This window comes from Primulina tabacum, chromosome 5 (assembly GCF_025594145.1).
Source record: "Primulina tabacum isolate GXHZ01 chromosome 5, ASM2559414v2, whole genome shotgun sequence".
NCBI classification, from domain to species: domain Eukaryota; kingdom Viridiplantae; phylum Streptophyta; class Magnoliopsida; order Lamiales; family Gesneriaceae; genus Primulina; species Primulina tabacum.
The window spans coordinates 11,486,415-11,514,030 of NC_134554.1; the positions used below are offsets into that span (position 1 = coordinate 11,486,415).

The window sequence follows — 27,616 nt, forward strand, 5'->3', positions numbered from 1 at the left end:
CAAACATTCAAGAGTTCGACTCGGCTCACTCGATTACATCCCTATGCATATCTTGTCTGTATAACGATGGCTCATGCATGTACATAATGATTTGGACGACCATAGCCTGTTATCAAGAAACTAAGAGCTGGTTTTAAGGTAGCTGTTTTATTGGGATTACTTGTTATGATCGTTGCATTCTTAAATTAAGCTAAAGATAATTTAGAACAAAAAATTATACTAAACATGTCGTGTACAGTTGTTAATAAGCAAATGCTATTGAAGTGCAAGGATTCAAAAACTAAGAACGATACATCACATGGTCGCCACACAACTGCAAAAGTCCAGTTTCTTTTGAATTCATCAATTTTATTTTTTCCTGGCCACGAATATAACTGCACTAGAGGTAAAATTCACCAAAAAATGATGCAAAAAGTTGGGTTTCAGTCCTGCTTCAATGCCTTTCGAATTAGAGTTCTGACTATCACTATCAAAAGGTAAGCCAAGAGAGCGATACCGATACCCAACGCCAAAATTAGATAGTCATAAGTAGCATCTTGGACCGTGTATGCTCTGATACCTATTGTATCCCAATTGCTTTCAGTCCAAACTGGATCCTCCATCCTCATGATATCTGAAGAATTGTAGGGTAGCAATGTCCAGCCACCCGATTCGTATTTCAATCGAGTTGAATATGCAGGGACATACCTGAGATGAACAAGAAGCTTTAGTTCATGGAACTTCGAAAAACTTTTAACATTTAGCACTCTAGCAATGGGTGATCAGAGTCCTCGAATATGCTTCCAAGCAAGGTCATCTGGTTCATATGGACAAATATCATATGCTCACTTCGTATAAAAGCTTAAATTATCAGAGATGCAAAACATCTAATATTTATTGGCCATCTAGCATCCAAGCTATCACATAGAAACTGTGTCGTATAAAAACTTGAGCTGATATACAAGCAGAGGGAAAGTAACATATATATTGTTCTAACATGAACAATAAGATGAGACATTAAAAATGTGTGGGAAAATAAAAAATCACCTTGGTCAAACTAAATTTGTGAAAAATAATACTCCCCCAAGTGTATTTGAGTATTATATATTCAAATACACTTGAGATTATTAGTTTGTAAAAAAGTTTGACAAATGTTACTTTGCTAACTATCTGAAAATGTGTGGCGCATTGCATATATACATTAATAAATCTATCAACACATATCATAAATCAAATGTGCCGTAGCAACGTGCCAAATTTTGAACCAAAAGTGGTATCAACTAGAGTCAAAGAACCCTAAACTACCTGGTAGTTGATACCACACAGACACCTTTTCCGTCAGTCTCGGTTTTTATGCACAATTCACCAGCACCATTGCAATCTTTTGGGCAAGCAGAGCTCATATTTTTAGATGGAGTCGACGTTTTATCAGCCAAAAAGCTCCACACAAACCTTGAAACATCCCCAACATAACCAGGATTAGGTGCAGAAGAAGGTTCTCCCAAAATGACACCAACATAGTGGCTTGGGCAAGTTGATGAGGGAGAAATATAGCGCTTCACCAGATCACATGATAAACCAGGTTCACATTTTAACAGACAACTGAGAAGTTCTTCGACAATAGAGGCATTGGCGTTGATAGAATTAATAACTGAATCATTATTGCCACCAGCAGCGATGTATAATGTTCGAGCGACGAGTGCAGCAGCAGCCACAATCGCTGAAGAGTTGATGTTAGCTGCATTAAAGCAACATAAGATTTTTTCACAAATCCAATACTCATTTCACAATGCTACACAAGGTGGGAAAAATAATAGAGAATTTTGGATGCACTAACATAGGTCGTCGAGATGGCTGTGATAGAACTTGTTGGTAAAAGCAGAGTCAAAATCTTCCAAAACAAGACCAGAAGTCTGATGGTTCTGCAAAACAAAATTTATATTTGAAAATATAGAAGATTCAGCAAAACCTTTGTAATCTAAACAAATATTCGTTCATAATTATACAGATATAAAACACAACACAAAAATCCATCAATTGATGTATACCAAGGAGGTTCCTCGGCATCGGACTACTGCTATCATAAGAAATCCTGAACCACAGGTAGAAACTCACCAACAAAGTTTAATTTATAGTGGAATCATATCTATTTAAGAAATTAATGCATATATATATATACACATTGAGTATCAGAAATAAGTTCGATCAAATAAAACTGAAGTGCCGACAGCCTTTCCAAAATCTGATTTCCATGATTTAACTTGTTGACATTGATATCATTGTATTTTGTGGAGTCATGCCACTATTGCCAACTTTTCTGTGTGTGAAACACAACCTTTGCTCTCGAAAACATTTTCATGTATTCATCTATCAAGAAACAAGGCCAGCTGCATGGCATAACTTAAACCACAAAAGAGTCGGGGACTAACAACCCAATACCCACTCTTTTTACTAAGGACTTCTTTCAGGAAACGGATTGGATATTATCATCAGGTCCTTGAACTTTTAAGCTTTGGAAAATCAGTTTACCTTATAAAACTCCTTAAAAGAACCATCATAGTAACAAATGGACTTAAAAAAGACGAGGCTAAATACATATTCTCCGGAAAATTTATATCTGTTCATCCCTAACCTTCCTCAGAAATGTCATTAATGAGGATGGAGGCACTCCAGGATTTGATGTGCTAGCTCTTTTGACCACTATGCCATCAGTTTTCAAGGAATCTTGAGCACGTTGTAATGCATTCAGTGTTCCGAGCACAGAGGATGTATCCTGCTAAGTTAATGAGCTAAAATTGAGGATATCTAGCTCAATAAATATAAGTCAAACAATAGCATTACCAGGGTACCAGCAGACATTAAGAAAAATATGTGCAACAAGTAAGCCAAATAAGCTAAATTTATGACACTAGAATCAATTTGTGAGAACAATAAAAGCCCGAACTTACCCCAGAAGTATGAGCAAACAATGTTTTCACGCCCTGAGAAAAACTCTTCCCAACAGATCCGATTTCCATTACCTGCTCAGATATCACAGTGCTCGATAGAGTTACCAATAGATAAAGCACCCTACAAATTATCCACCAATAACTGGAATGTAGCCAAAGAATCATGTATTCAATCTTGCCAAGGTAACATGGGATTAAATACAACGGAAAACTTGTTAATTGTTTTTTTAATGATGAATATATAAATCTTATTTTTTTCTACCTTTTAAATCTTGTATAGTTTATATGGTCGAGAGTTCCAAGTGAATAAAAAATAAAGGTTATGTAAAAGACAGTGGTGAAGCATAATAGAAACTATACGGAAACCAATCGTAGAAAAGAATCTAACCAAAAAAAACAACAATCATATGTTAGAAACGTGTCTAGAGGATGTGTATCAAAAAATGGAATGTAAAAATAGTGAGAGGCCCCAAAATAGAATCCAAAAAAAATATGTGCAAAAAAATATCAGCAACCAAATTGATGCAAATACCTAACTAAAAAAAATTCACAAAACTTAAAGCAAAAAATTCATATAAAGTGCCGCAAAAGTGGATCAAGAAAGAGAAACCACTCCAAGATAACAAAAACCAAATTATGTCATTGCATCACTTTCTGCTTCGCACAATTGAGAACAAGATTATCAATCCTGCAAATTAATTTGAGTTTGAGACATCACATATAAGTAATGGATTAATATAAAATGCCGGAAGGGAAATACCATTTCAACCATCGCCATGTCAAGGCCCTTAATGGCATCCGAGTGTTCATCGGATTCCAGAAGAAATCTTCTGCTACCAAGGTAGCCCCAGGCTTCACCAGTGAGAACCACAAACACAAGCTGAAGCAGGTAAACTTATGAAAATAAATATTTCCGCAAGACTTAAAAAGTGAACATAAACATCTCATTTCAACTATAAAATTAAGAATAGAAACAAGCGAAGAAGCCATACAGATAATGTCCAGAGATATTATGATTGTCAAGACTGGAAACAATTACAACAGGAGTAATATATACGGTTGCCCAAACTCAAATCCAAATAAAGATCTGAAAGTAAAAAAAGCAGAGACTATGAGATACAAGCACATAACACTCAATTAGCGACCAACCTGTTTATTAAGTTCATCCAATTTCTGAATGCGTGAAATAGCATCAACTGCAGCCAGCAATGTAATTAACCCCTAGACATTAAAAAAAAAACATAAAGAAAAGTACAATATGAATTTGCTTATATGAGATTGTCTTTAGCCAAAGGTTGAAACAAAGAATCACAATAGAAAAGGTAACTCACAGATATAGGGGAATCTGCACCAAGGCTTTTGTCACGGAAAAAAGATGCCGAGTCCATTGATGTCACTGTCAGTACAAGTGGTTTTGTCTTTGGAGAAGATGAGATACTAATAGGTGGAAGTGCTGACCAGACACTGCCCTTCAAATTGAAGATATGACAGATCAAAAAATAAATGTCAGACCTCCACAACATTCTGATACCAGATTGAGAACCAACAGACCATGTAAGATCAATTTGTAACAGCTGCTCAATGTTGAAAATAATTAGGAATTGTCAAGGATCATTGTAATTAGGAAAGGACAGTGAGTCAACTATTTAAATGATATGAATAGATTGAAAACCTCACCAAAAATGATTGCTTTAAAAGGACCAGGTGCATCACTAACATGGTATGCATGTCACTGCCAGTTGTGCAGTGGCTAGGTTTAAAAGGTTCACTTTTCATTCTAGAAAAAAGGGTTCAGTTTAGGGGACAGATAATTGGCTAGGTTCAAATTCTCACTTCCTGCATTATCCGATATCTATAGAGAAAATTTTGACGAAGCAAACTTGTATCATAAGCAAGAAGCATATCAATAAGTGCAGTACTCCTTCCGCCCGATATTGAAGGTTAGGCACATTTTATTAGGTATGATGTTTTAAGTAGGAGTTGAGAATTGGGAGTATCCTTTATGTGTTAAACTCTAGAAGGAGATCTCTTGGAATCAACTATCAGAAAATACAAGCATGGGGCCTCTTGAAAGAAAACATTTTAGCATAAGAAATAAAAAAATTGATCCTAAACTGTACCACTTCAGCAATTATTTACTATGCCATACCCTTACCCTATAACACACTTCGACGACCCATGGTCAAACCCTGTAAGACCTAAAAATACGATACAACTGTCGCACATTTGCTACAGGTCCAGAACACTGACCCCAAAACAATTTAACAATGTAGCTTCTTACTGCAGTTTTGCTCATATAATGCTTGATAATTCTTTCTCAACGAGCATTCATCAAATCAACCTTTTGTCGTAAAATAAGTGAGGAGTATGACAACTTATATCGATGTTGGAATCGGTAAGTCTCCATATCCCTGCTCAAAGTGGAGATGCTAACTAATCAAATCTGTGTATCCTAAAATCTGGCAAGTTACAAATCCCGACAACTGAATATGCATGTGTCTCACATCTATTTCAAAATGGGAGCTCAAAGTGGAAATGCTAACTAATCAAATCTGTGTATCCTAAAATGTGGCAAGTTACAAATCCCGACAACTGAATATGCATCAGTGTCTCACATCTATTTCCAAAATGGAGCACAGGTTTGCTGTCATTCCAGTGGAGGTTTCTCCATTTATATGGTCAATTCATGTTTGTTTAATCAATTTTAATTCAGTTTCATATAGTTTCATAATAACCCTCAATCACTATCTCTTCATCACTCCCAAAAAATACACATCTTGAAAACAAATTTTTAACAATAAATCTCCACATCCAAATTAAAAAACTAATCCAAAAACATCTTCAAATAACAATACATCATATCAATTTAAAAAAAAATTCTCAACAAATATATAAAGACTTAAAAACTATTTCAACCACTTCCATTTTGTGTTAAAATCCATTGAAAGCCCAACCCAATGCCGCAAGTAGCATTGTAGAATTTTAGTCATAAAAACCAAAGATGGGGAAAAACAAGTCCAATCAATTAGTCTACTGTAACAAAATAGAACAACAAGAAACTATGACAATCTAGGTCCTGCAAGTACAGGCTAATCCTTCCAAAACTACAACTTTTCTGGATACGCTAGAATCTTTAATGCAGACACATTAAAAAAAAACATAAAAAATTAGCAAATAAGTATATGACCAGAATAAAATAGCTAATTCCTATGACCTTGCAGAATTTAGTAACAGTCAACCAGTAAAATAGAATTCATGAAACCAACCTGTATCCACCCAAAGGAAGACAAGCTCCATCCCTCAAACAAGCATCCGAATCAAGACTACCAGATTTAGTTGTCTACTCAAAAGAAAAATTGCATTGGTTAGCATATCCTCAACTATTACGGTATCAAAAAAATATAGCAGACATCAATACGGTCTCTCCAGAATTTCTTACCTCCATCACCAGATCAAACTCAACAACATCCTCAATATAAGATGTCTTTCTCTTGTCGTTCTTTAAGACAACCTGCAGAATGGGAAATTTTTTCCTTATGATGCATCAGGTGCAGAAGAATGCAAAATACTGATTGAGTTGGTGACGTATGGGTGAATTCTTCTGCAGTGTAGACTTCGATTTAATTAAGATTTATGGATACTTAAGTGAGCATGTAAAGGGAGGAGCGCTAATACTAATGATTCTCATTTGCATAATTTACAGCATCTCCTTCCATCCATGGATTTTGATAGAATACAGGTCTGGTACTAGGTAACACTGGCTGTGTCATAATCTTAACAACTTGGTAGTGGTGTCAGTGGCTCTAACCCAGTCAACAAAAACTTATCAACTTCTCATCGACAAACAAAAAAATGAGGAAAAATCTTTAGTGTCTATAACAACTGCTAAGACCTTTAGAATACACAACTACCTCTTGCCATTTTTAACATCTAGTAATCTTCTGGAACTAATAACTCACGTAATTAAGTAGAAACTCGAAGTGTCAAGAGTAAACAAGCTTTAGAACACAATACCTCTTGCAAGATTGGCGTGCTAGTTTCAGAAAGTAAAAACACAGGAAAGTTAAAAGCTTTCCACATAATTCCAGATCCCTGCAGGTGCAGACAACAAGATCATATTCATAAAATTGACATATGTTGGATTTCCAAGAAGAGTACGATGCAGCAATATCTATGTATAAAAGATGCAGCAAGAACTTCATATATGCAAGCAGTGCCAGTTATGACATCATTAAAACCTGGGTAATATTGTATATAAGATAGTCAGTGGAATCCTTGAAAATGGAAGAGAATTCACAACGGGAAAATAAGGGGAAAAACAGATTCAAATGAAAAAAACTCAATTGCATAGTTGACTAAAAAAACATTATTTCCTTGGAAAGTAATTTATGTCTTCTGATTAATTAAAGAGGTAGCCCGAAGGTGTTTCAAGAAAGTGCAACTAGCAAAAGTTATATCAACTCGATTTTAAACACAACTGCCCATCAGTTTCTAACTTTCTGTACACACCCTATTAGTACAGGGACCAAGTCATTTGCCATTTAATATGGTCCACAATCATAAGTTCTTAACACCCTCGAAAACTGAGGCAGTATATGAACCAAAAGAAAATGTGCAGCTTTAAAATGCTAATAATTTTTCACCACATACTGCTGGATTCCACTCAAATTTGTTGTTTTTGTATGGAGCAAATTCAGCTTGTGGAAATTTTACATCTGGAGAATTTCCTGCGATTACCACCAACTGTTAGCTAACGAACTCTTCTTCACTTAATATTCAACAAACAAAAATAACTTACCCTTTAAACCATTTTGGACCTGAGTGCTCGCTTCAACTAAAACCCCAGCCACATTCCTCGAAAAATTTGGATCTTTTGATACTCTAAAATACAGGCAACAAATAGTGCAAATAATGAAAGAGAAGATTCCTCAATTTATTGGAGTTACAGCATAAGCTCCGCTAGTTAACAGAACAAAATTAGAAAAACAAGGTCACAAGATAAATGCTTAAAGAAAACACTAATTTGAACTATATACCATATTGAGTAAGAATAGAGAATAATAAATGTGATGGAAACTACAAGGATACATTATATGGACCCACAGACATTATGACGCCTAATTTCTTTTTGTCATTTAAAATAATAAATACATTCAAGAGCTCAGCCATTTACCATAGCAATACCTATAATTCAAATTATGTTCTACGCAATTTCTTCATTGTCTGCAGCTAATAGCGTCAGCTCAGATAGTTTCATACTCAATTCTGGTGAATATTAATCATGGTTCTGAGAGGGATGAACTGGTGCCAACTCTGTTAAATGCATTTACATTTGGGCCACCATCAGAAAACTGGTGCAGTAGGAGTAGGACAAGAAGAAAGGGAAGAAGCAAATAAAGGCTTAAATATATTCAGAGACCCGGCCAAGTCTGCCAATGAACGGACACATGTTGCTGATGATAACTGAAATGGAATTTGAATGTATTGATGGGACATAAAGCATCAGAATAACCTAAAAAATGTCAAAACAGAAAAACGAGCAAGGAAGAAAACTCAACAAAGAATGAAATTGTTAATTTTTGGCAGATATATTAGAAACCAAAAACTGCATGCCTTGAAAGTAAGCTTTCAAATTCATCCGCAGAAACCAATATTGCAGTTGATCTGACCAACACATCTGCATTCTTGAATTGTACAATTGGAGCAACAACTTTCCCTCGGCCAGGATCTAAAATCCAATTTAATAATTAGCTGATTATGCACTAAAAGCTAAGCGGCTGATTAATTGAACCTCATTATAACAGTATTACAGTACCCACTTGAACAACCAATTTCCCCAGAAATGTTGAGCAGTCGTACACATGGATATCCATCAAGTTGTGTATACATACACTTTTCGAGATCAGGAACTGACTCAACTGAATTTGTCTTCCCTGAAGCAGTTCAAAATCAATATAGCTCAAACCAGATCAAACTGATACTAAATAAAAACATATTGCATACGCGATGAAAAGGGGATTTCAAAGGACAGAGCTTTACATGATCAGAAAAGAACTCAATTTAATTTGACTTCTCTGAAGCTGTCCAAAACTAATGCAGCTCAAACAATACTAGACCAATATATATATATTTTAAAGTTGTAAGCTTGATAAAAAAATTGAAAAAAGGGAAAGTCATAAGAAAGACATTTTCAAGATCAGCAACCCACTTGAATGAGATTGGCTGCGTAAAATTTGTCCAAAATCAATCTAGCTTAGATGTAGAAGCTGCTCTAAGCATTACGCTTCAACTGAATTATAATGGTTTCAAAAATGGAATAGTATTAAGATTTTCTTATTTGAAAACTTCTTAATCCCCCACTAACTAAAACATAACCCATTATACTAAACAAACTTCAACTTCATATTTAATATGATCAAATTACAAAAATCACGCGGCCACACAATTACCATTCAAACATGAAATGAACCAAAGATTAAACCAGAGAAGCCCACGACGATACTGCAGCTCTCTAGATTAAGAATGCAGGGAACGCAAAAAGAGAAAAAAGGAGAAAATTCTTAAAGTAGATTAATGAATAGCTAATAGTAATAAAAACAGCCCATTAAACTCGACGTGGTCAAGCCTATAATTTCCCCATCGAAGCTCAAGCATTCAATCTTCCACACAATTCCCATCAAAACGTACAATTAGCTGACAGATAACCAAAACCCTTGATAAAAATCAAATTTTGATAACAGCCCTCTCATTTAGGAATGAAAAGTCAAGTCAAAACAAAAAAAAAAGGAAAAAAAGGAACCTGATGTAGAGGGGTGGAAACAAGCAGCGAAAAAAAGTAACGGGAGGAACAACGGGAGCTTCGACCCCATGGCGTAGTGTTCAGTGAACCGGAAGAAAAGTCTATGGAAGATTTGAACTTGAAATCCCTAGGCCATGGAATCCAAACTGACTCCCGGTATCAATTCCATCCTTTATGCTATTTTTTCAGTCAATTACCGTAGAGGTTGGAGACAACAAAACTATTTAGTACGCACGGTGTAATTGTCTTCAAAGTAACTAATGGGTCAATTGCCAATTTGTCCTTTACAGCGTATTTTTCATCACACAAACTCGTGTGAAATCCTTTCAAGTTCAACTTTGGCTAATAGATTTTATTATCCGATATATCTAGCTCGTAAAAGATATTAATTTTTGTGTGATATACGATGATTTAAGTAAAAATAATAATAATTTTATACATCAGAATATCATTTTCACTGCAAATTTGATCTGAGTCGACCCATCTTTCAAATTTAGATTTGTAAAAATGTTACAGAGTAGCCCTATTTTTTCATTAAAGCTTTCATCAACAAATATAAAATGAGATAGTAAATTGAAATATATAATACATTAATTGTATTTTCAAATTATTATAAAATTTGAAAAGTATTCAGATGAATTAAAAAAATGTATAATAACATTTTTCGCACAAAATGATATCTAATTAGCAAGTTTTTGGCATCAAATGATGTATAATTACCAATTAGCAAGTTCGTTTAAATATATAAATTTAACTATCTTCATTTAGTATGATCATTGGGTTACGAGGGTAATTTGGTCCTTTTTGAGATACAATTTTAATAACCAACTTCAACGTTTTTAATTCCAGTTGGGCTTATTTGATTTCAAATGCACAGCCCAAATACATATTTATGGTCCAAATTATTCTGTCACACCCGTGAAATCGTCTCACACAAGTTTTTGCTGATTGAGAAAACGATTTTGGATTTTCACGCACAAACACAGTCTATTTCTCAAAAAACAAAACCAAAATAAAAAGCGGAGACCAGAGAGATGAGAAATAATAGCGGGAAGAAATTGGGAAGGGGATCAAATCACCAATTCTGAAAAATCTGGACTATTGTGGAGATTGATATGAAGTTTTTTTTTTCTGAAGTTTGAAAAGAAGGTATTGGGTTCAACTGGGGGAAGGTGAAAAAAAAGTAGCAAAGTTGAAGAAGATGGTCAAAATATTATATTAAAATTTAAGTTTTTGAAAAAAAAATTGTAGAAGAAAAAGAAGGGTCGTGGTGGATGCCTTGAGCTTGCTGGAGCTTTGAATTTTTTATTGTTTATATTTGCGAAAGGTCTCCATTTTCGCAAAACTATTTCTCAAGTAAGCCTGAGGATAAGTCATCAAAGAGTTTGTGTGAATAATAGGATACAAAAATTTACGTAAGATGATTTACTGTCTATTTAATTCATTAAAAAATGTTATTTAAATATAAACAAGATTGACTGATCTCACGATTTATTCATGAGATCGTCTCATAAGAGATCTCCTCATAATAAAATGTTAAATATACTTTCATTTAAAAATGATATAATATCTTTTTAAGAAAATGACTGGAGAACCCGTGATGAAAAGTTCGGGAGCGGACCTTTGCTGTGGGGCACAAGCAAACATTTTTTAAATTTTTTTTGAGTAGGTTTCTTGTGAGACGATCTCACGAATCTTTATCTGTGAGACGGATCAACCCTATCGATATTCACAATAAAAAATAATACTCTTAGCATAAAAAGTAATATTTTTCATGAATGACCCAAATAAGATATCTGTCTCACAAAATACGACCCGTGAAACCGTCTCATACAAGTTTTCGCCTTTTTTTGCATTCTATTTTTTTTTTTAATTTTTTGTTTCACTCTTGCGTTTTGGATATTTTGTTTTCCTTCTTTTGATTTAGAGATAAAATGTTTTTATGTATATTTCATTTTTACTCTTTTCATTTTCCCTTTTTTTTCGCATGTTCCACTCATTCGTTATTTCTATTTTTTTATTCAATTTTTTTTTTAAATTTACAATTGGAAGAGGAAAACTCGAATATGCAAGGTTCATTTTTTTTATCCTTTATATGTCCAATTTTCTTATAGTTGTTTTGCTGCTGATTTTTTTATTTTATTTTGTTTTGGTCTGTTTTTTAATTATGTTATTCAGAAAGCTTGTGCTAGCTTTGGAAACACCGATAAACCCATCACTACACAAGTATTATCTAGATCAAACTTTTTTAATCCTCTAGTTTATTTTGTCAATTATTCTAGTATCATTTTTTCATGTTTCAACAATTTTTATTTATTTTAATTTTTAATTTTGTTAAAAAATTGGCTTATTTCTTATATCCCTAAATTTTTATTTAGAAGTTTAAATTTTGTTTAAAGTTAAATTTTATTTTTGGTTATAAATACGTGAATTTATTTTGACCGGTTCATTTTTTATCATTCGATCGTTTCAACCTTTTAAATAATTTTTAAATTTTTTTTGGAATTTGATTTATTTCTTATATCACTAAATTTTTTTTATTGTATTTAAACATTATATTTTTATTAAAAGTTAAAATTTTTTATTTAATTTGGTTACAATATGCGATTAATTGGATTTTTTTATATTTGTAACCAAAATAAACTTTTAACTTTTAAATACAAGAATTTTTTTTAGAGATATAAGAAATAAATCAACCGGTTCTTATATAAATGCTTTAGAAACATATGTATAAAAACATCATATTTCATTTAGCCAATTGATGTTTACATTAACTAGTTATTTTGGTTTTCGACCTAGTGATTTTAACTATAACTTCAGCCCTATTTATTGGTCCGAGGAAGATACGACTTATTTACAAATAAATAGCTAGATTATTCGAAAACAAATAACAACAAATAAATGAAGTAGATTAGAAAAAGAAAATATACACTCATATAATTTCAATATGACAGTGGGTTGCTCGGAATTTGAACCTGGAATTAGTAGGATGGAATATATAATTTCTTCGTTGTGTTAGTTAGATATAGAAAAACTCATCCTCAAGCGGTGCTTGCATTTTTCATTGCACTGTGACTTTCCCTATGTATTTATAATTTCTTTAACTGAGATTCTCCTAATGCTAGCTCTTGGTAGCGCAGCTATTCCTTTGGTGAGATGAATACAAGTGTGAAAATTTTAGATCATAATAGCGGTTTTACATACCATATATATAGTAGAAATGAGACCATAACAAAACTTCAATATTACATAATCGAAACATCTCAACTAATTTATTTTGCGATAGCACATATTTTTTGGCACCAAGCTATTGAATTATAACTGAAAATAACACAAACTTAACTTTCAACCGAGCCAGACTCGCTGACTTTGCCTAAAATGCTTTTGAGCCGCCACATTACAAGCTGATGGAACATCTTCTTCCTTACATTCCTCCGACGTAATTTCATAATTTCCTTCCTTACATGCGAGTAAGTATTAATTTTGACAAGGGAAGTTGAATGTGTATTGAGTAAACTTGTGAAGCTTTAGACTAGAAAATGTTCAACAAATAGAGATTTGGCGTTTGAAATTCTCTTTCACATTTTTCCATTTGAGAGTCAGACAAGTCTCCCGAAATGACCTCACCATCAATAATGCAAGTAGAGAATTGTTGTTAGTGGTTTATACGATCAACATTCCACCCAGCTTTCTATATTATATTGTTGTTGTTGCCTTCGTCGTCGCCGTAATATGGCCGTAGTATGGTTTATGTACATAGATATTAAACAAGAATATCTTATAATTATGATAAACCAAAGAGCTCACTATCTTTCATTTTCGTGTAATATATAATATAATTATATTATTTTTGTTATTGTTATACAAATTAAATTAAGGATATGAGATTCTGGCAGTACCCTTTGGTAACCATTTAAACTATTTTGGTATGCGGACTAGCTAGTATATCCATTTCTCTCTTCATGAAGCTCTTTCGAATATTGAGAGGTTAAAATGCAGAATTCTTACCTTGTGATTTTTTTTTTTATTTGATAACCATTCGATCTATTTATAAATTTGCATATACCACTATAAACAAATCATTAGCTAGGAATAAAACGTGCTTATGAAAATTTTAATACATTCATATCCAAATATGCCAAAAGCATTATATGGCACACGCAAACACACAACTCATTGTGTTCAAATATATATATGACATTCAAGTTCTATAAGCTTAAAGATCCTCGTCAAAAATATATTACGACTGTCTTGAATTTTTTTTAACCATGACATACGAATTAAGATTTTTTTTAAATCCTTTATCCTATAAACCCATCCTAGTAAAACAAATCATGACATCATTAAATAATGTTTGGAAAACAATCCCAAATCATGAATCGTATGAGGCACAACGGGTGAATACTAACACAATGTAGTGGTAACTATCAATTTTAATCATTTTTGTCGGAGTGCTGACCTAACGCCGAAAAATAATGATGTGTCATTGGATATCGGTGACGTGTTCGATACCATGTCAGAACTCCGGTAAAAAAGGACTGAAAAAAATTATAAATTAGTGGATTATAGGTTAAAAAATGTTACTTCCCCTAAAAACAATGCATCTATATATGGTAACACATCATGGTGGTGGTGATAGTGATTCATATAGACATGCAATATTGGTAATATGCTCGACTTCTTCTTTTACACATATTTATCAATATGCTTGCGCTCTTTGTTCACAAAACACTTGTTTTTTTATTACCATCATCTCTTCAAATCACAGCATATTCTTAATGAGCAATACTCCAATTCGAAAACGTCATTATGACTCACGAATTCTTTTCAAATCATTTGAAACTAAAGAAAATTCTTCAAGATTTTCTCCATGATTTCTCGAGCGCTAGTCACTCAAACACATATCCGACCATGCTATTTTTGACAATACTGCCCCAGTAAACACAATTTTTGTGATGAATCAGAGATGTTCACCACTACTATTCTGTCACCATTAGTTATCACATTTCTGTTTGCATACCGAAAGAATGACTATTTCTAATCTGCCAACAATGATAAGAGGTGTTTCTCACGAAAAATCGAGCACAAGAAAGTTTATGGAAGATCTTTTTTCACATCAATTCAAAAGTTCGCTTAGTATAAACACACACACATATATACATACACATGTTTGGTTTTCCAAAAGCCCAGAAAGAGTATATACGGGATAATAAACTAACATGAATTCATATTTTTATGAATCGATACATTAATCCTCAAGCTATAATGAACTAAAATATATCTAGAATAATTAGTAGAAACAAGAGAACATTTAGTTTTTGTTTGCTAGATGCAGTTGAATAAACCTATACGAAAACGAAGTAAAGGCCTAAAAATATTCAAGTATCGTCAAAGGAGAAAGACCTGATCATTAGTTGCATTTTACAATCTTGTAATCTTATTAGTGGGTAATTTATTTGTTCAAAAATATATGGAAATAAACGAAAGGAAATCATTTTTAAGTACTTGTTGAGATAATCACATGAAAGGCAACTAGAACTTAAGAGCGATCATAATACTGATTCAACAAAGTAAGAAGCACACAACAAAACAAGAAAAGAGTAAAAGGGAATTTTACATATTTATTATAAACCAAAGAAAAATATCAGTTAGTACAATTGGAAAGAGTAGCAAAATCACTATGTACGTGTCTGTAAACTATAAATTTCAAGCTACCCAAAGGAGAATCGGGAGCTACACAAACAAGTCAAGGAATAGTCACTTCTCTCAAACCAAATTACATATACATATACTAAAAATCTTAACTTTCGTATCTATTTTTCCTTAAAAAGATAAGTAATTTGCCGTTTAACTACATACATTGCCCTATCGCCTAAATTTGCCGATGAATTAGACCATCAGTGTATAATTTTTTCGATTAGGGTTCAACCAAGAAATAGCTGAGAAATCAGAAACCTGGTATTTGTAGAACATGTGATATTTTATCAAAACGACAAATAATTTCAGTATCACATTTAATTTCCTTTTCAAATATCGTCCTCTCAACTGCACAAGCAACATTACTCTACCTTTAAAAAAAAAAAATGAACGACAAAGAAACAATCAATCTTGTGTATTTCACTTACTAGAAGTACTTGAACTCTCGGATAAAAGCTCATCCAACAAGTCAGATCCCAAGTCTTCTAGAATCACCATTTCCTCTTCACTTATAACTTGTTTCTTTTTACCACCCCTTTGTGTTTTCGTCGTCGCGCTTAGTACTTTGTGTGATTCCTTCAAGGTTTTAGCTGGTGATGAGCCCTCTTTGCAACTGTAATTCATTTTCTCAAGTGATTCCATTACTTGTTCTAAAGGGAAGTTGAGAGGAACCGTAGATCCGCGCATGGCGTACGCGGCTTGATCGTAAGCCAATGCGGCTTCCTCTGCTGTATTGAAAGTCCCGAGCCAAACCCTAGCTCCATTCCTGGTGGAATCCCGAATCTCTGCTGCGTACTTCCCCCACGGCCGTTTTCGAACACCGATATATCGTTTTTCACTTTTGGATGCTGATTTGTCAGCAGTGTCTGATCGGGAAGGTCCAGGTCCTTCTTCCGACGAAAAAGAAGGGTTGAAAATACTGAAGGACTCAATGTTGTTACAATTATCTTCTTGTCTGAAGGGCGAAGAATCCATTTTTTGGCCCAAAAAGATAGAGACATGGGTGTGGAATGGTGGGGGAAAACAGGAGAGTGATAAAAGGGTTAAAATTTGTAGGATAAAGAATCCAAGATTCTAGTAAACAACTATTATTGGTTGGCTTCTTTGCAAAAAATGGGTTTTTTTAAGGTACAAATCTTCCACTATATCTTATGGTGGAACAACAAAAAATACATTCTTATTTAGCGCGTGTGTGGTGTGTGTGTGTGTAGTCATAAAACTATGTCATTTTCATATAATGAATATATTATTTTTTATCTAAAAAATCTTAATAATTGTGTACAGCACCATAAATGTCATCGTTCTTGAATAATTATCCTATTTAATTATTTGAAAGAGTGAACTTGCCAAGTGGTTTGATAATTTTTTTATTAAAGTTTTTATTGATGTTTAAAAAATTTCGTTTTCAACAATAGAAAATTCATCCTATTAGAATCAAAGTTTGGAACGAAAACTGATACAAAAATATTATTTAAGGCCTTTTACATATGCACTTTGTATGATCAAGAATCGCCACAGTCGATGTTTCATTTGAGAAAAATGACGACAGTGACCGCACAATTATTATTATTAATTTTTTTAAAAAAAACTTGCAACTAAGACTACGAATATATTTCAAGTCACCACCACCCACTGTTTTTGGGAAGTCGTCCCACATAATATATTTATACATAGAGAGAGATACACACACAAACACACACAATGTTCTTCTTTCTTTATTTTCTTTTTGATAGGACAAGAAATATGCTGGATTCATAGTATTTTCATGGGCAAAAATAAATTTATGAGTCCAAGATTGGCTAAAATCTTTCGACTCAAATTTCCCACTTAATTTTGTTTCATATAGAGTTAAAATCTAGAAATTTTGAAATTTATTTGAATACGCCAAATTTAGAGATTAATCATGAGATATTTTTATATTATATCATTTTAAAGAGAAAAAAAGTAATTTGACTTTTTATGAAACGACGAGTGATGGACCAACTCTAACTGTTAATTAAATTTGGTGCATGCTCAACATTTTTCATTTTAAGTTAAATAGATTAAAGCATATCGATTTTTTTTTTAAGTTTTAGAAAGTGTGATAATTGATACGAGGAGCTCTCACGCGTGCTCTTAAATGAGCTTTATATTAATATACATAACAAAGTTTAAGACATGGAAAAACACATATTAATTAAATAATTGAAAAAACAAAGTTTAGAATTTTTTTTCTTATTTTAACGTTATTTAATTGAAATAATTACTACTAAAGTTAGTTAATAAAAATTTATTACTAAAAGACAAAACAAGTGGTATTAAATTTTAAAATTGGGGTTATATATTTAAAAGAAGCGAAAAAAATGACATGTAATAATTAACCTTCAATCCAACGTCACCCCTCTAGAGGATATAAAGTTAGGACCTTGACCGGCCCTGTCTTGTCCTCTTCCGTCGGCGGATGCCACCCGACCTTCTTTATCACGAACGGGGCCCACTTTAGTAAAAATTTTAAAAACTTGTGCTATTTCGTAGACCTTGCTAGGCACATTAAATATTATATATATATATATATATATATAATTTATATAGCTAGGGTTTTAGTCAAATTTTTGAATTTGAAATTTAAAACGAAGAAATTGTCTATAAATCGATAAAAAAAAATTATACTTTAATTTATTTTGGATATCAGGATTCATTTGTTGAACTCAAAACAATTTCAATGCACAAAACGTAGAATTTGAATATGTTAGATTAGTATTTTAGTTTTAATATTAGAACCGTAATAGAAAACTGTTGACCAAAATTATTAAATTATATATACATAAAGTTTTGTAAAGACTTGCCGATGTTTCCGAATTTTTACAGACTAGAATTGTATGATCGACTTCACTAAAATTATAATATTGTTGCACAGTTTTGTTAGGGTTATAAAATTAAATTAAATAAGTCATTATTTAGAAACATTTTCGCTTATAAAGCTCTAGCTAGCTAAATAGCTCATAAAATTTTTGGTCTCGAACTCGAACTCAAACTCATATATGTATTTTACTAATTAGTCATTTATATGCTTAAATCTTAAAATGAAATAACAGCATATAGCGCCTGTAATAAGATAAATTAATTTAATCAACTTCTTATTAGTAATGAAAAGACAAAGATAATAAGATTGTATATAATTTTATGCTCTTTTATTAACAAATGTCGGTGAATTAATTAAATGCGTATTGTCAAAACTGAAAATACATTAAATGATTGCCAAAATAATTTTGGCAATAATTTAATTTAAAATGCTTCTTTAAAAGAGAGAGAGAGAGAGTGTGTGTGTGTTTGTGTGTGTATAAATTTATATGTTACGTTATAATGTTGTTCTACCTTAATAAAGTTTTTTTTACCTCTTCATCAAATAAGTGTTGATCAATGATTTATCAATGACTTTATATGAACGACTAGAATAGCATTTTCTGAAAAAAGTATTATTTTTTATTTAAAATTTGAAATTGTTTTATATAGATGTAATAGACAACTAGGTACAGACTGCAATCCATCGATTGTAACACACCCGACGAGGCAACAACCCTGTGCCCCATGTGGATCATCTCACCTGGACAACATATAGTCTACGGTGAGATGACTAACATGCTTGCCCTCAGTTCGAATCCATCTGAGTTGGAGTGAGGCATTGATTTTGCTTCAAGGAAATGAAGAAAAAAAGCTGACCTTTCTCGAGCAAGAAATAAGTTTGTCTCGCGTTACCTTTGGGATTTTGATAGTTGAGGCGAGCAGCATGCATCTTATAACATATATCCCTCGAAGCCCCCTGCTTAACATTTATGATATATGTATGCCAATAGCCTTGACACTTTTTATTATTATTATTATTATTATTATTATTATTATTGAATTGTATGGTGGCGACTGGCGTGTGCTATGATTTATTTATAACGAGATGTGATATCGATAAAGCCTTTTAATTTGTCTTCTTCCGTCGGCGGATGTTTAGTGGCCACATTTCGGAGTACCGTACGTACATCTCAAAGAGTGGTGTAAATTTCAGTTTTTTTTAATGTGTATTTTGTACCACAGGACTAATTTTAATTTACCCATTTTTTTCATAGTTTAAAACTCAAAACCGAACCCAGAAAATAATAGAATCACTATTCTTTAAAATTAAAATGCCCGTCGTCGCAAGGTATAATTAGGGTTTGTATAACAGTTGGGAACAATTAGTTAGTTGGTCAATAATTAACTATGACAGATATGACTTCAATTTTTGTAACCTATCATTTGCTTTAAGCCTCTAAAAAATGAGGAAGAGTGAGTCCTCTTTTGTTTTTTTAGTTATAGACAAATTTGTTATAATTTAATATCAAACGTAAGACTGTCATTTTTTTTATTTTATTATTGTTTTTTTTTTTGAAACGTGTCATATTTTTTTGTAAGTCATCGACAATCTATCTGGTATTGAAAATGGAGTATGGCGATGCACTAGTCCAAAAACGCCCCTATATAGCTAAGCTAGACAGTAGATATGGCAGCACAATGTACACATTCCATAAAACATATTATGATAATATAGTACATATGTCACGGGTTTGATATACAATTTGTTCAAGAAACAGTTTCAAATATCCATTTTTCCACAGAACTTGACATTGACACATTTTTTTCATCCTAAAATTTTTTTTAAAAAAATCTTATATTAATTTATATATAAACTATTGGCATGGACATTAGTTAATATGGGTGAACGTACAACTTGAGTTCATTTTATGTTATATCAAAGTGTTATATGCAATTCGTTTTTATACAAAATGTTTATATTATAATTTGAATTCGAAATTAAAAAATATGAAGGTCGTCAAATAATCATATAAACACATCAACAGTAACAATCTGTATTAAGAAAGAAGGCCGTGATGATCACGAAAGTTAACCCATTTTTTTCTGAAACAGAAACACGAAGGTAATAATAAATTAATCCGCCGACAGTAAAAGACAAAGGCCGGCGTCAAAACCCGTGCGTTTGACAGCTTTATTTTCTTGACAACAATGTCAAATTAAATTAAAGGATCCCACAAAACAAATATCATATTTGAGACAAGATATTAATCTCCTTTTTCCATATATTTTCGAGCAATGCTTGATTATTTGGGATTGTAGCTAGCTAGCCTTACCAAATGAAATCTCGATTCCAGTTTTTCTTATTTTCAATTATACGGACCAAAATTTCATGTCGAGGATACATGTTAAGAAAATAAAATCTTGTATAAGAAGTTATATTTGAATTATGCATACTTCATTATTTTAATAAGTTAATGAGATTTAATCATTATATCTTTATTGCAGAATCTGATAGATCGTCATTTATACGTATACCTGATATGCATATCGAATTTCCATTATTTATTACATATATACATATATATTTATCGAAATCGAGATTTCTTAAACTTATGAGTTATGACCATTATCATAACATCAAAATGGCCACGTTTTTGGTCTTGGACGAGGCTACGAAGTTTCAAAGGAAAATCTGAGAATTGCTTTTTTTAAGTTACACACACTTTCGAAATTTAGTTGTGTAGACTATCATCGAACAAGACATTTCATAGTTTCAGGGAAATTCGCAGATGGAACATTATCCCAAATTCAGCTCTTATTGTAACTGATAGACCTACAAGTTTTAATAAATGAAAATAATATACATCTATTTTTTTTCTTTAAAAGAAGATAAAACAGATCAAATTCCTATAATGCGACCTAGAAATTTATTCAAGAGATTGATGATAATATTTTCACAAGAAAAGACTTACATTTCATTTCCCTCTTTAGTCCGTAATATATGTCACTCTGGTTCACCAGTAATCACAATAGCATGCAGTGTCAGCTAGTTAACCCAGTCTAATCCAATCACACAATAGTTCAAACATGTCTTACATGTAAACAGGTTCAAAACCATTATCTATTGATTTCCTCACGGCATCCAACACAAGCTGAGTGACTCTAGTGGTGCGAGACCAGCGGCTGTCAGGTGAAGATCCTTGCTCTTTTATGTCCTTAACCAGTCTCGAAAGTTCTTGAATCATCATACTCTCTTGTGGTAACCGAGTATCCACTCGAATTTCTTTAGGTTTTACGTTCCACCCTATATGTAAATCCAATAATCTTGCCCCAGTTGTGAAGCTGAATGTTGCAGAATTTTCTCCATATGGAATGATGAAGTCTTCAACCCAAAGTGTCCCATTGGTGCCACACACTATCAAGTCCATGGTTTCGTGAGAGATGAAGGAGCAGAAGAATGTAGCAACAGTTTGCTCCTCGTCCCAATGGAGAGATGCACCGCATGATAGGAGGACACCAGCCGAGTTCCTGGTGATGGTCGGTAGAGCAGTTACTGTTGTTGGTAGTTTTTGGTCCATTGCCCATAATATGGCGCCGATGCAGTACCAACCAGTGTCTCCCAGGGCACCAAGGGCATCTAGGTCCTGTTTTACTCTGATGTTATTTTCAAGAAACTGGGGCGTTCCACAAAATGACGATGAACTGTGGATCTTGATGCCATATAAAGAAAATCTTGTTAGATGATCTCACGAATATAAGTTACAAGCGGCGGAAATCAAATAAAGATACCCCAAGAAACACAGGCATCTTACTCCAACAAAAGTTATACGCAATCCACAATGATCTGCATCTAAACTCGTGTATAATTATTATACCGAAGAATCCTTCTATCACTAGCATCATAAAACTGACAGTTTCACATGCACTGACACAACTTTGTAATTCAGACTAATGAATAAGTAAAAACTAAAGCATTTCCCCTGTAAAGTTATGAATCATCCTGAGCATAATTTGGTCACCCACCGCCAGCAGCAAACGAGGAGCCTAAGCTGGTTATTGAACCAAAAGTTCAATCACCAATAATTCTCCAGGAACTAACGAAAATATATCACGAAATGTACAGCAACGCATAATGAGCAGTCCATTCAAAACCATGAACTATATTTTTTCCTATTTGATTTATATGAAGATTAAATGTAAAATAGGAAGCGACAAACTAAATTTCATTCTCTGTCGACCGATACTCGTAGATTGCAAGTTGATTGTCAAGCAATATCAATTGGTTGATGACAAAAAATTCATCATCTACAATTGAATTATGGTACTCGGTGATTTATTAACCTGTGGATTTCATATCAGCTAAACTACTACACCCCGATTGAACATCACAAGAGACCGTCTTTTGGGTTATTTTGAGGTTTGGATCACATTTACACTTACAGATCTAACAAGCCCGAAAAGTTCTGGATTTGAGATCAAATCCTTCATTTTCTGAGTCCTAGGGTGATGATACCACATGCTAGCATCCATAAACTGCACCCCATTAGCTTCGCAAGCTTCAAGCATTTCATCAAGCTCCTTGACGTCAAGAGCGGTGGGTTTCTCAAGCAGCAAATGCTTACGCTTCTTAGCAGATATGACTGCCCATTTCAGGTGCAGGCTGGTGGGCAGTGGCATGTAAACAGCATCCACAAATGGGTCGTCCAACAACTCTGCGTAATCACCGTAAATCTTAACATCACCCGTTAAACTGTTCTGAACGGCGAATTCCTTAGCTTTTTCTAATGAACGACTCGCAACTGCATATAGGGTGGAGTTGGGAGATAATTGTATTGCTCGAGACACTTTTCTGGCAATCTCCGCGCATCCCATGATCCCGAATCGAACCGGGCTTTCATCTTTGGCCATCTGCTGTTTCTTGCGCTGTACTGTTGTTGATAGCCTCGTCCTCGTATACCCGATTCAGAAGAATGGCAAGTGTAACTGATTATCTTATCCACATAAATTTCTAAAAATAAAGTACACTTTTTAATTTAACTGTTATTTTCTTTTGAAAAATGTTAACAGATAATTATCATATGGAACAACTATAATAAATAAAAAACATATGGGAAATATTGTTTCAAATTTAAAACGATTCATAACTAAATAAATTTTTACCTTATGTATTAAAAAAATTAACTCTTAAATAATCAAATAAAAATAAATAAAAATAAGAAAACTGATTACTTTCATTTTAAAACCGTGATTACATAAAAATTTAGATTAGATATTTTTTTTGCAATTAAGTTTATTAATTATTTTAATATTTTATTTATTCCAAAAAAATTCGGTAGGATACGCCTTCTCATAATTTTTAGTTTTTTACTAATACTTTTTAAATGAGTTATTTGCATTCACTTTTTTATACTTTATGCATTCCACACTTAAATCCTTATCAAATATAAAAATTAAAATATATATATTATGAAAAGTGTGTGTCGAGTTAAATGGAAATTACCCATCTTTTAATATAGAAATGAAACCAAATTGAAGAGCATTTTCTGTTAAATTCGACGCCTAGGTAAATGTAAGGATGGCGCCAGCTTGGGCCTTATAAATGAGCCGCCCCATGGATTCCATTATTGGGCTAATTACATTTCAAAACCACGAGAATAATTGGTCCGTACAGGCTAGCCCAAACAACGTCTTCTTCTGTATTCCACATTGCATCACATTTATCAGACACTTGATAGTATTATATATATATATATATATATATATATATATATATAATTTGGAAATATTATAAAATATGTGACGAACATACAATCGACACCGACACAAAATATATAAAAGACATTTTAAAAAATTCAACATCTACTTAAATCACCCCATTTTCAGAAATTTTGCAAACATTGTTACAATGTAAATAATATTAAATATGAAGTGACCAGTGAGCCCAATTTGAATGTCATTTAATCTTTGCAATTTGAATTTTGGGTCCACTTCACGTACAACAAATTAAAACATACAAGTTAGATCAATAAATAGAGGTAAACATGCTGTTCCCCGTATAATTTCCATCGGTTTGCTTTCTTTTTTTTAGTACTTTTATTCTCATTTTTTTTTTTAAAAAATGAAATTTTATTTTAATAAATAATGAAAAATGAAAATGGAGGGGCAAAAGGGTATTTTAATAAAATTAAAATAGTGGGGTTGAAGTAGTGGCAGTGACATTACTTAGAGCACAATGGCGCGCTTTAAATGCGGGGTAGACAATACGGTCAGCGACTTTCGTGAAGGACAATATCAGTCTCTACTCACCCCAGATGTGGACCTCAACCCCCAAAATAAAATTAACTTTTAAAATTTATTATTAAATTAAAATTTGCTAACCTCTTGTAATCGATTCTTTGTTCGTGTTTAGCCTGAAAATGTAAACTTTGTTTATTCGTTTTGCTTAAAAATTACTAGTATTTTTTTTAAAACCTCACTAGCATCGGCCGAACCACCAAAAATTACATAAAATATTCTGGACATCATTTTAAAATAAAACAACCAACTATATAATTGAGAAATACAGCTCATACTATATCTCTCAAAAACCACTCTTAGTTATGATAAAAGTCATAAAATATGCTTAACATAATTTAAAATCATAAATCATAAACTAGTGCGGAAAACTAGGGTCGGTTCCTCGGGTTATGTTAAAGATATTTTTACGACGTTTTATTTATGAGTGGTTTTTGAGAGCTTATAGTATGAGCTATACTTTTCAAATAATGTTTTTGGGTTGATAAAATAATTGGTTGTTTTATTTTTAAAATGGTTCCAAAATATTTTATGATTCGGCCGAATGCTATGTGAGGTTTGCAAAAAAAAATTTATACTATTCTGTCCCGTATATTTAGACTTATATTGATTATTAAAAGTGATAAAATAATACTAACTATAATTTAAGAGTACATGAAAAAAAATTAGGCAAGATATGTGAAATGAATGACAATAAATACATATATTAAATGTATGTATGGGTATGGATATGGGTAGGGGGGAAGGCAATCCCTATCTTCGATTCAGCCAACCTAGGGCAGTGGGAGGGACAATAAATACAAAATGCAAAGAAACCACAATTCTATTCTCTCATAATCATACTGTCATCATGCCCTTCTGATTGATTGCTCTCTCTCACACACACAAAATATGGTCAAGATTCATCGTAGCTGTAAATAACATATAACTGATCACCAAATAAATAAGTAACTATATATATATTGTTAAATTGAAACTTCGATTTAACTCAACCCTAAAAAATAGTTCAAGGGAGAGGATTGTTTAAAATCATATATACAACTCCCATATATTTTATCCAATCGATGTGAGACAACTAACATATATATAAGGATTCAACAAAAGTTATCACTCATTCGATTATTATTTTTTTCAAAAATAAAAATATCACAATATGTCACATAAATATATAGTAATTATTTTGGAGGGGGAATAAAATACGAGAGGTCCGAAAAGGGTGGGTCATATTTTGTACTAGCTAGCTATGTAGGAAAAAAGGGGTACAGTGAAAAAGGTAATTACTATTTTCTGTTTGTTCAAAGTCGCATTCAGTACTGGTGGTCATGACTTCTTTTTATATTAATATAAATATAAATATAAATATAATATTATTACACCTCAATCATAAAGCAATCGATTACAAAATCATTCACCACTCACATAAATAAATCTTTTCTGTTTTCTGAGATCTGTGAACTGGTAATATTTATTACTCACTTTTCGAGGAAATGGGGCCATCTATATAAATAGGTTGCTAGGGTTTGAGACAAACTCTGCCCCACTTCTCCTTCTCTCTTGTCAACTTCACGCCTTTGTTCCGAGTGTCGACGCATTTATTATTTATAATAATGATTATTATTAAAGTTTGGAGAGTGATTAAAATATAAAATAATTCAAGTTTTATAATGATTTTATTTAAATTTTTTGATTCAACGATAAACATTTGATTTGAATTTTTTTTAATTAAACATTTAACGAGAGACATAATAATATACATATATAAGTTTGAGGGGAGGAGGGTCGATGAATGAAATTCGGTCGTCAAAAGGGATATTGAATGAAAAACAGAGCGAGCCTTTGTTCCTTTCTTTTAATTCCTTTCATTTGGCCCTACGCTGTCATATGGTGTTACCGCTCCACCCCTCCATCTCTGACAACACAGACTACTCTCTTTTTCATTATGATAAATTTATCAACGTTAATCATGTCACAAATTTATTCATAGCTTAAAATTGATATATGTGTCATCCGGCTACCTAGCAGTAACTCCTTTTTACTTAATATTCTATTGATCCAAAACAAGTGGGCCAAAATTAAATAATAAGACCGATCGATTGATATATATATATCTTGCATGAGAAAGGACATGAACACAAAAGAAATTCCTACATGCAAGGAAAGCGATGGGACATTAAGTCATGAAAATCTCTTTACATAAAGTGGTAATTACCTTTGCTTTCACCTTTATTCATATTCAAAGCATTCATAGTTGCTCTATGTAACGTCTTAGATTCGACGAGTGTCTCCACGATATCAAGATGAATATTTTCTGCGTGTTTATGTCATCGCTCACACGTACTCTAGACACAAGTCTTTCCAGCATGCTTATATCCTCAGTCACGCATAATTAAAAATTGTGGAATACATTTTCTGTCAATCCTCTTTACCAAGATATTTATTCTAAAGGGTTCATCCTTGCTATATATATATATATATATATATATATATATATATATATTAGACTCGGGCTGACAATATGTATACATTAAACGAATTTCTTGTACCAAATCATATATATATATATATATATATATATATATATATATATATATATATATATATAAGTCGTAAATAATAAATATAATGACACGAAAGAAAACGAAGCATACTGACTTTCCCAAAAGTCATATCTTGGATTTGCGAATCAAGAAAGGAGATTTTGCTCTTTACATTTCCATGCATGTAATATGTTCGTTGGAGATAAATTAATTAAATGATGATTATAGGGAAACCTCATGTGCTACAAATTTACTAATTAATACATAAATAAGTGAAAAACTTGATTTGAATTAAATCGTATTTAATGATAATATGTATACATATCGAACTCAAGCTAAACGACTCACGAATCGGCTCAAGTTACTTTGCACGTCCAAACATCATCAAGATAGAGCAAGCTAGAATGAGACTTTTTTAACAGAACAAATTAATTTTCACGATCCGATCTTGTCAAATTTTAATCCATGCAAATTTTGGCCAAATATGGAAGAGCGCAAAATATTATATAATTTTAGGATAGGATTAAGAGTCAAAAGAG

General features: G+C 32.6%; 3 protein-coding genes across 4 annotated transcripts; all 3 read right to left on the reverse strand.

Moving 5' to 3' along the window:
* Positions 1-233: 233 nt before the first annotated feature.
* On the reverse strand, positions 234-9,956 carry LOC142546538 (nicastrin). Of its 2 annotated transcripts, none has more exons than XM_075654300.1 (16): positions 9,727-9,956; positions 8,747-8,860; positions 8,541-8,655; positions 7,726-7,808; positions 7,578-7,654; positions 6,942-7,019; positions 6,367-6,438; positions 6,194-6,267; positions 4,259-4,391; positions 4,077-4,148; positions 3,688-3,807; positions 2,928-2,999; positions 2,612-2,755; positions 1,817-1,901; positions 1,285-1,717; positions 234-687 (listed from the first exon to the last, which is right to left on the reverse strand). In XM_075654300.1, exons 1-16 carry the CDS (start codon positions 9,794-9,796, stop codon positions 423-425), a joined length of 2,007 nt encoding a protein of 668 aa, XP_075510415.1. In that variant the 5' UTR covers positions 9,797-9,956; the 3' UTR covers positions 234-422. The 2 variants fall into 2 exon arrangements, with proteins under 2 accessions (XP_075510415.1, XP_075510416.1); XM_075654301.1 differs by having other exon boundaries at positions 2,612-2,752; positions 9,727-9,955.
* Positions 9,957-15,806: 5,850 nt separating this feature from the next.
* LOC142546539 (ethylene-responsive transcription factor 1B-like) lies at positions 15,807-19,297 on the reverse strand. The gene has a single exon (XM_075654302.1). The coding sequence runs from the start codon at positions 16,396-16,398 to the stop codon at positions 15,844-15,846; it is 555 nt and encodes a 184-aa protein (XP_075510417.1). The 5' UTR covers positions 16,399-19,297; the 3' UTR covers positions 15,807-15,843.
* A 1,853-nt stretch (positions 19,298-21,150) lies between these two features.
* Positions 21,151-23,231, reverse strand: LOC142546542 (putative oxidoreductase At4g09670). The gene is made up of 2 exons (XM_075654303.1): positions 22,687-23,231; positions 21,151-21,956 (listed from the first exon to the last, which is right to left on the reverse strand). The coding sequence occupies exons 1-2, from the start codon at positions 23,152-23,154 to the stop codon at positions 21,339-21,341; spliced, it is 1,086 nt and encodes a 361-aa protein (XP_075510418.1). The 5' UTR covers positions 23,155-23,231; the 3' UTR covers positions 21,151-21,338.
* Between the last annotated feature and the right edge of the window lie 4,385 nt (positions 23,232-27,616).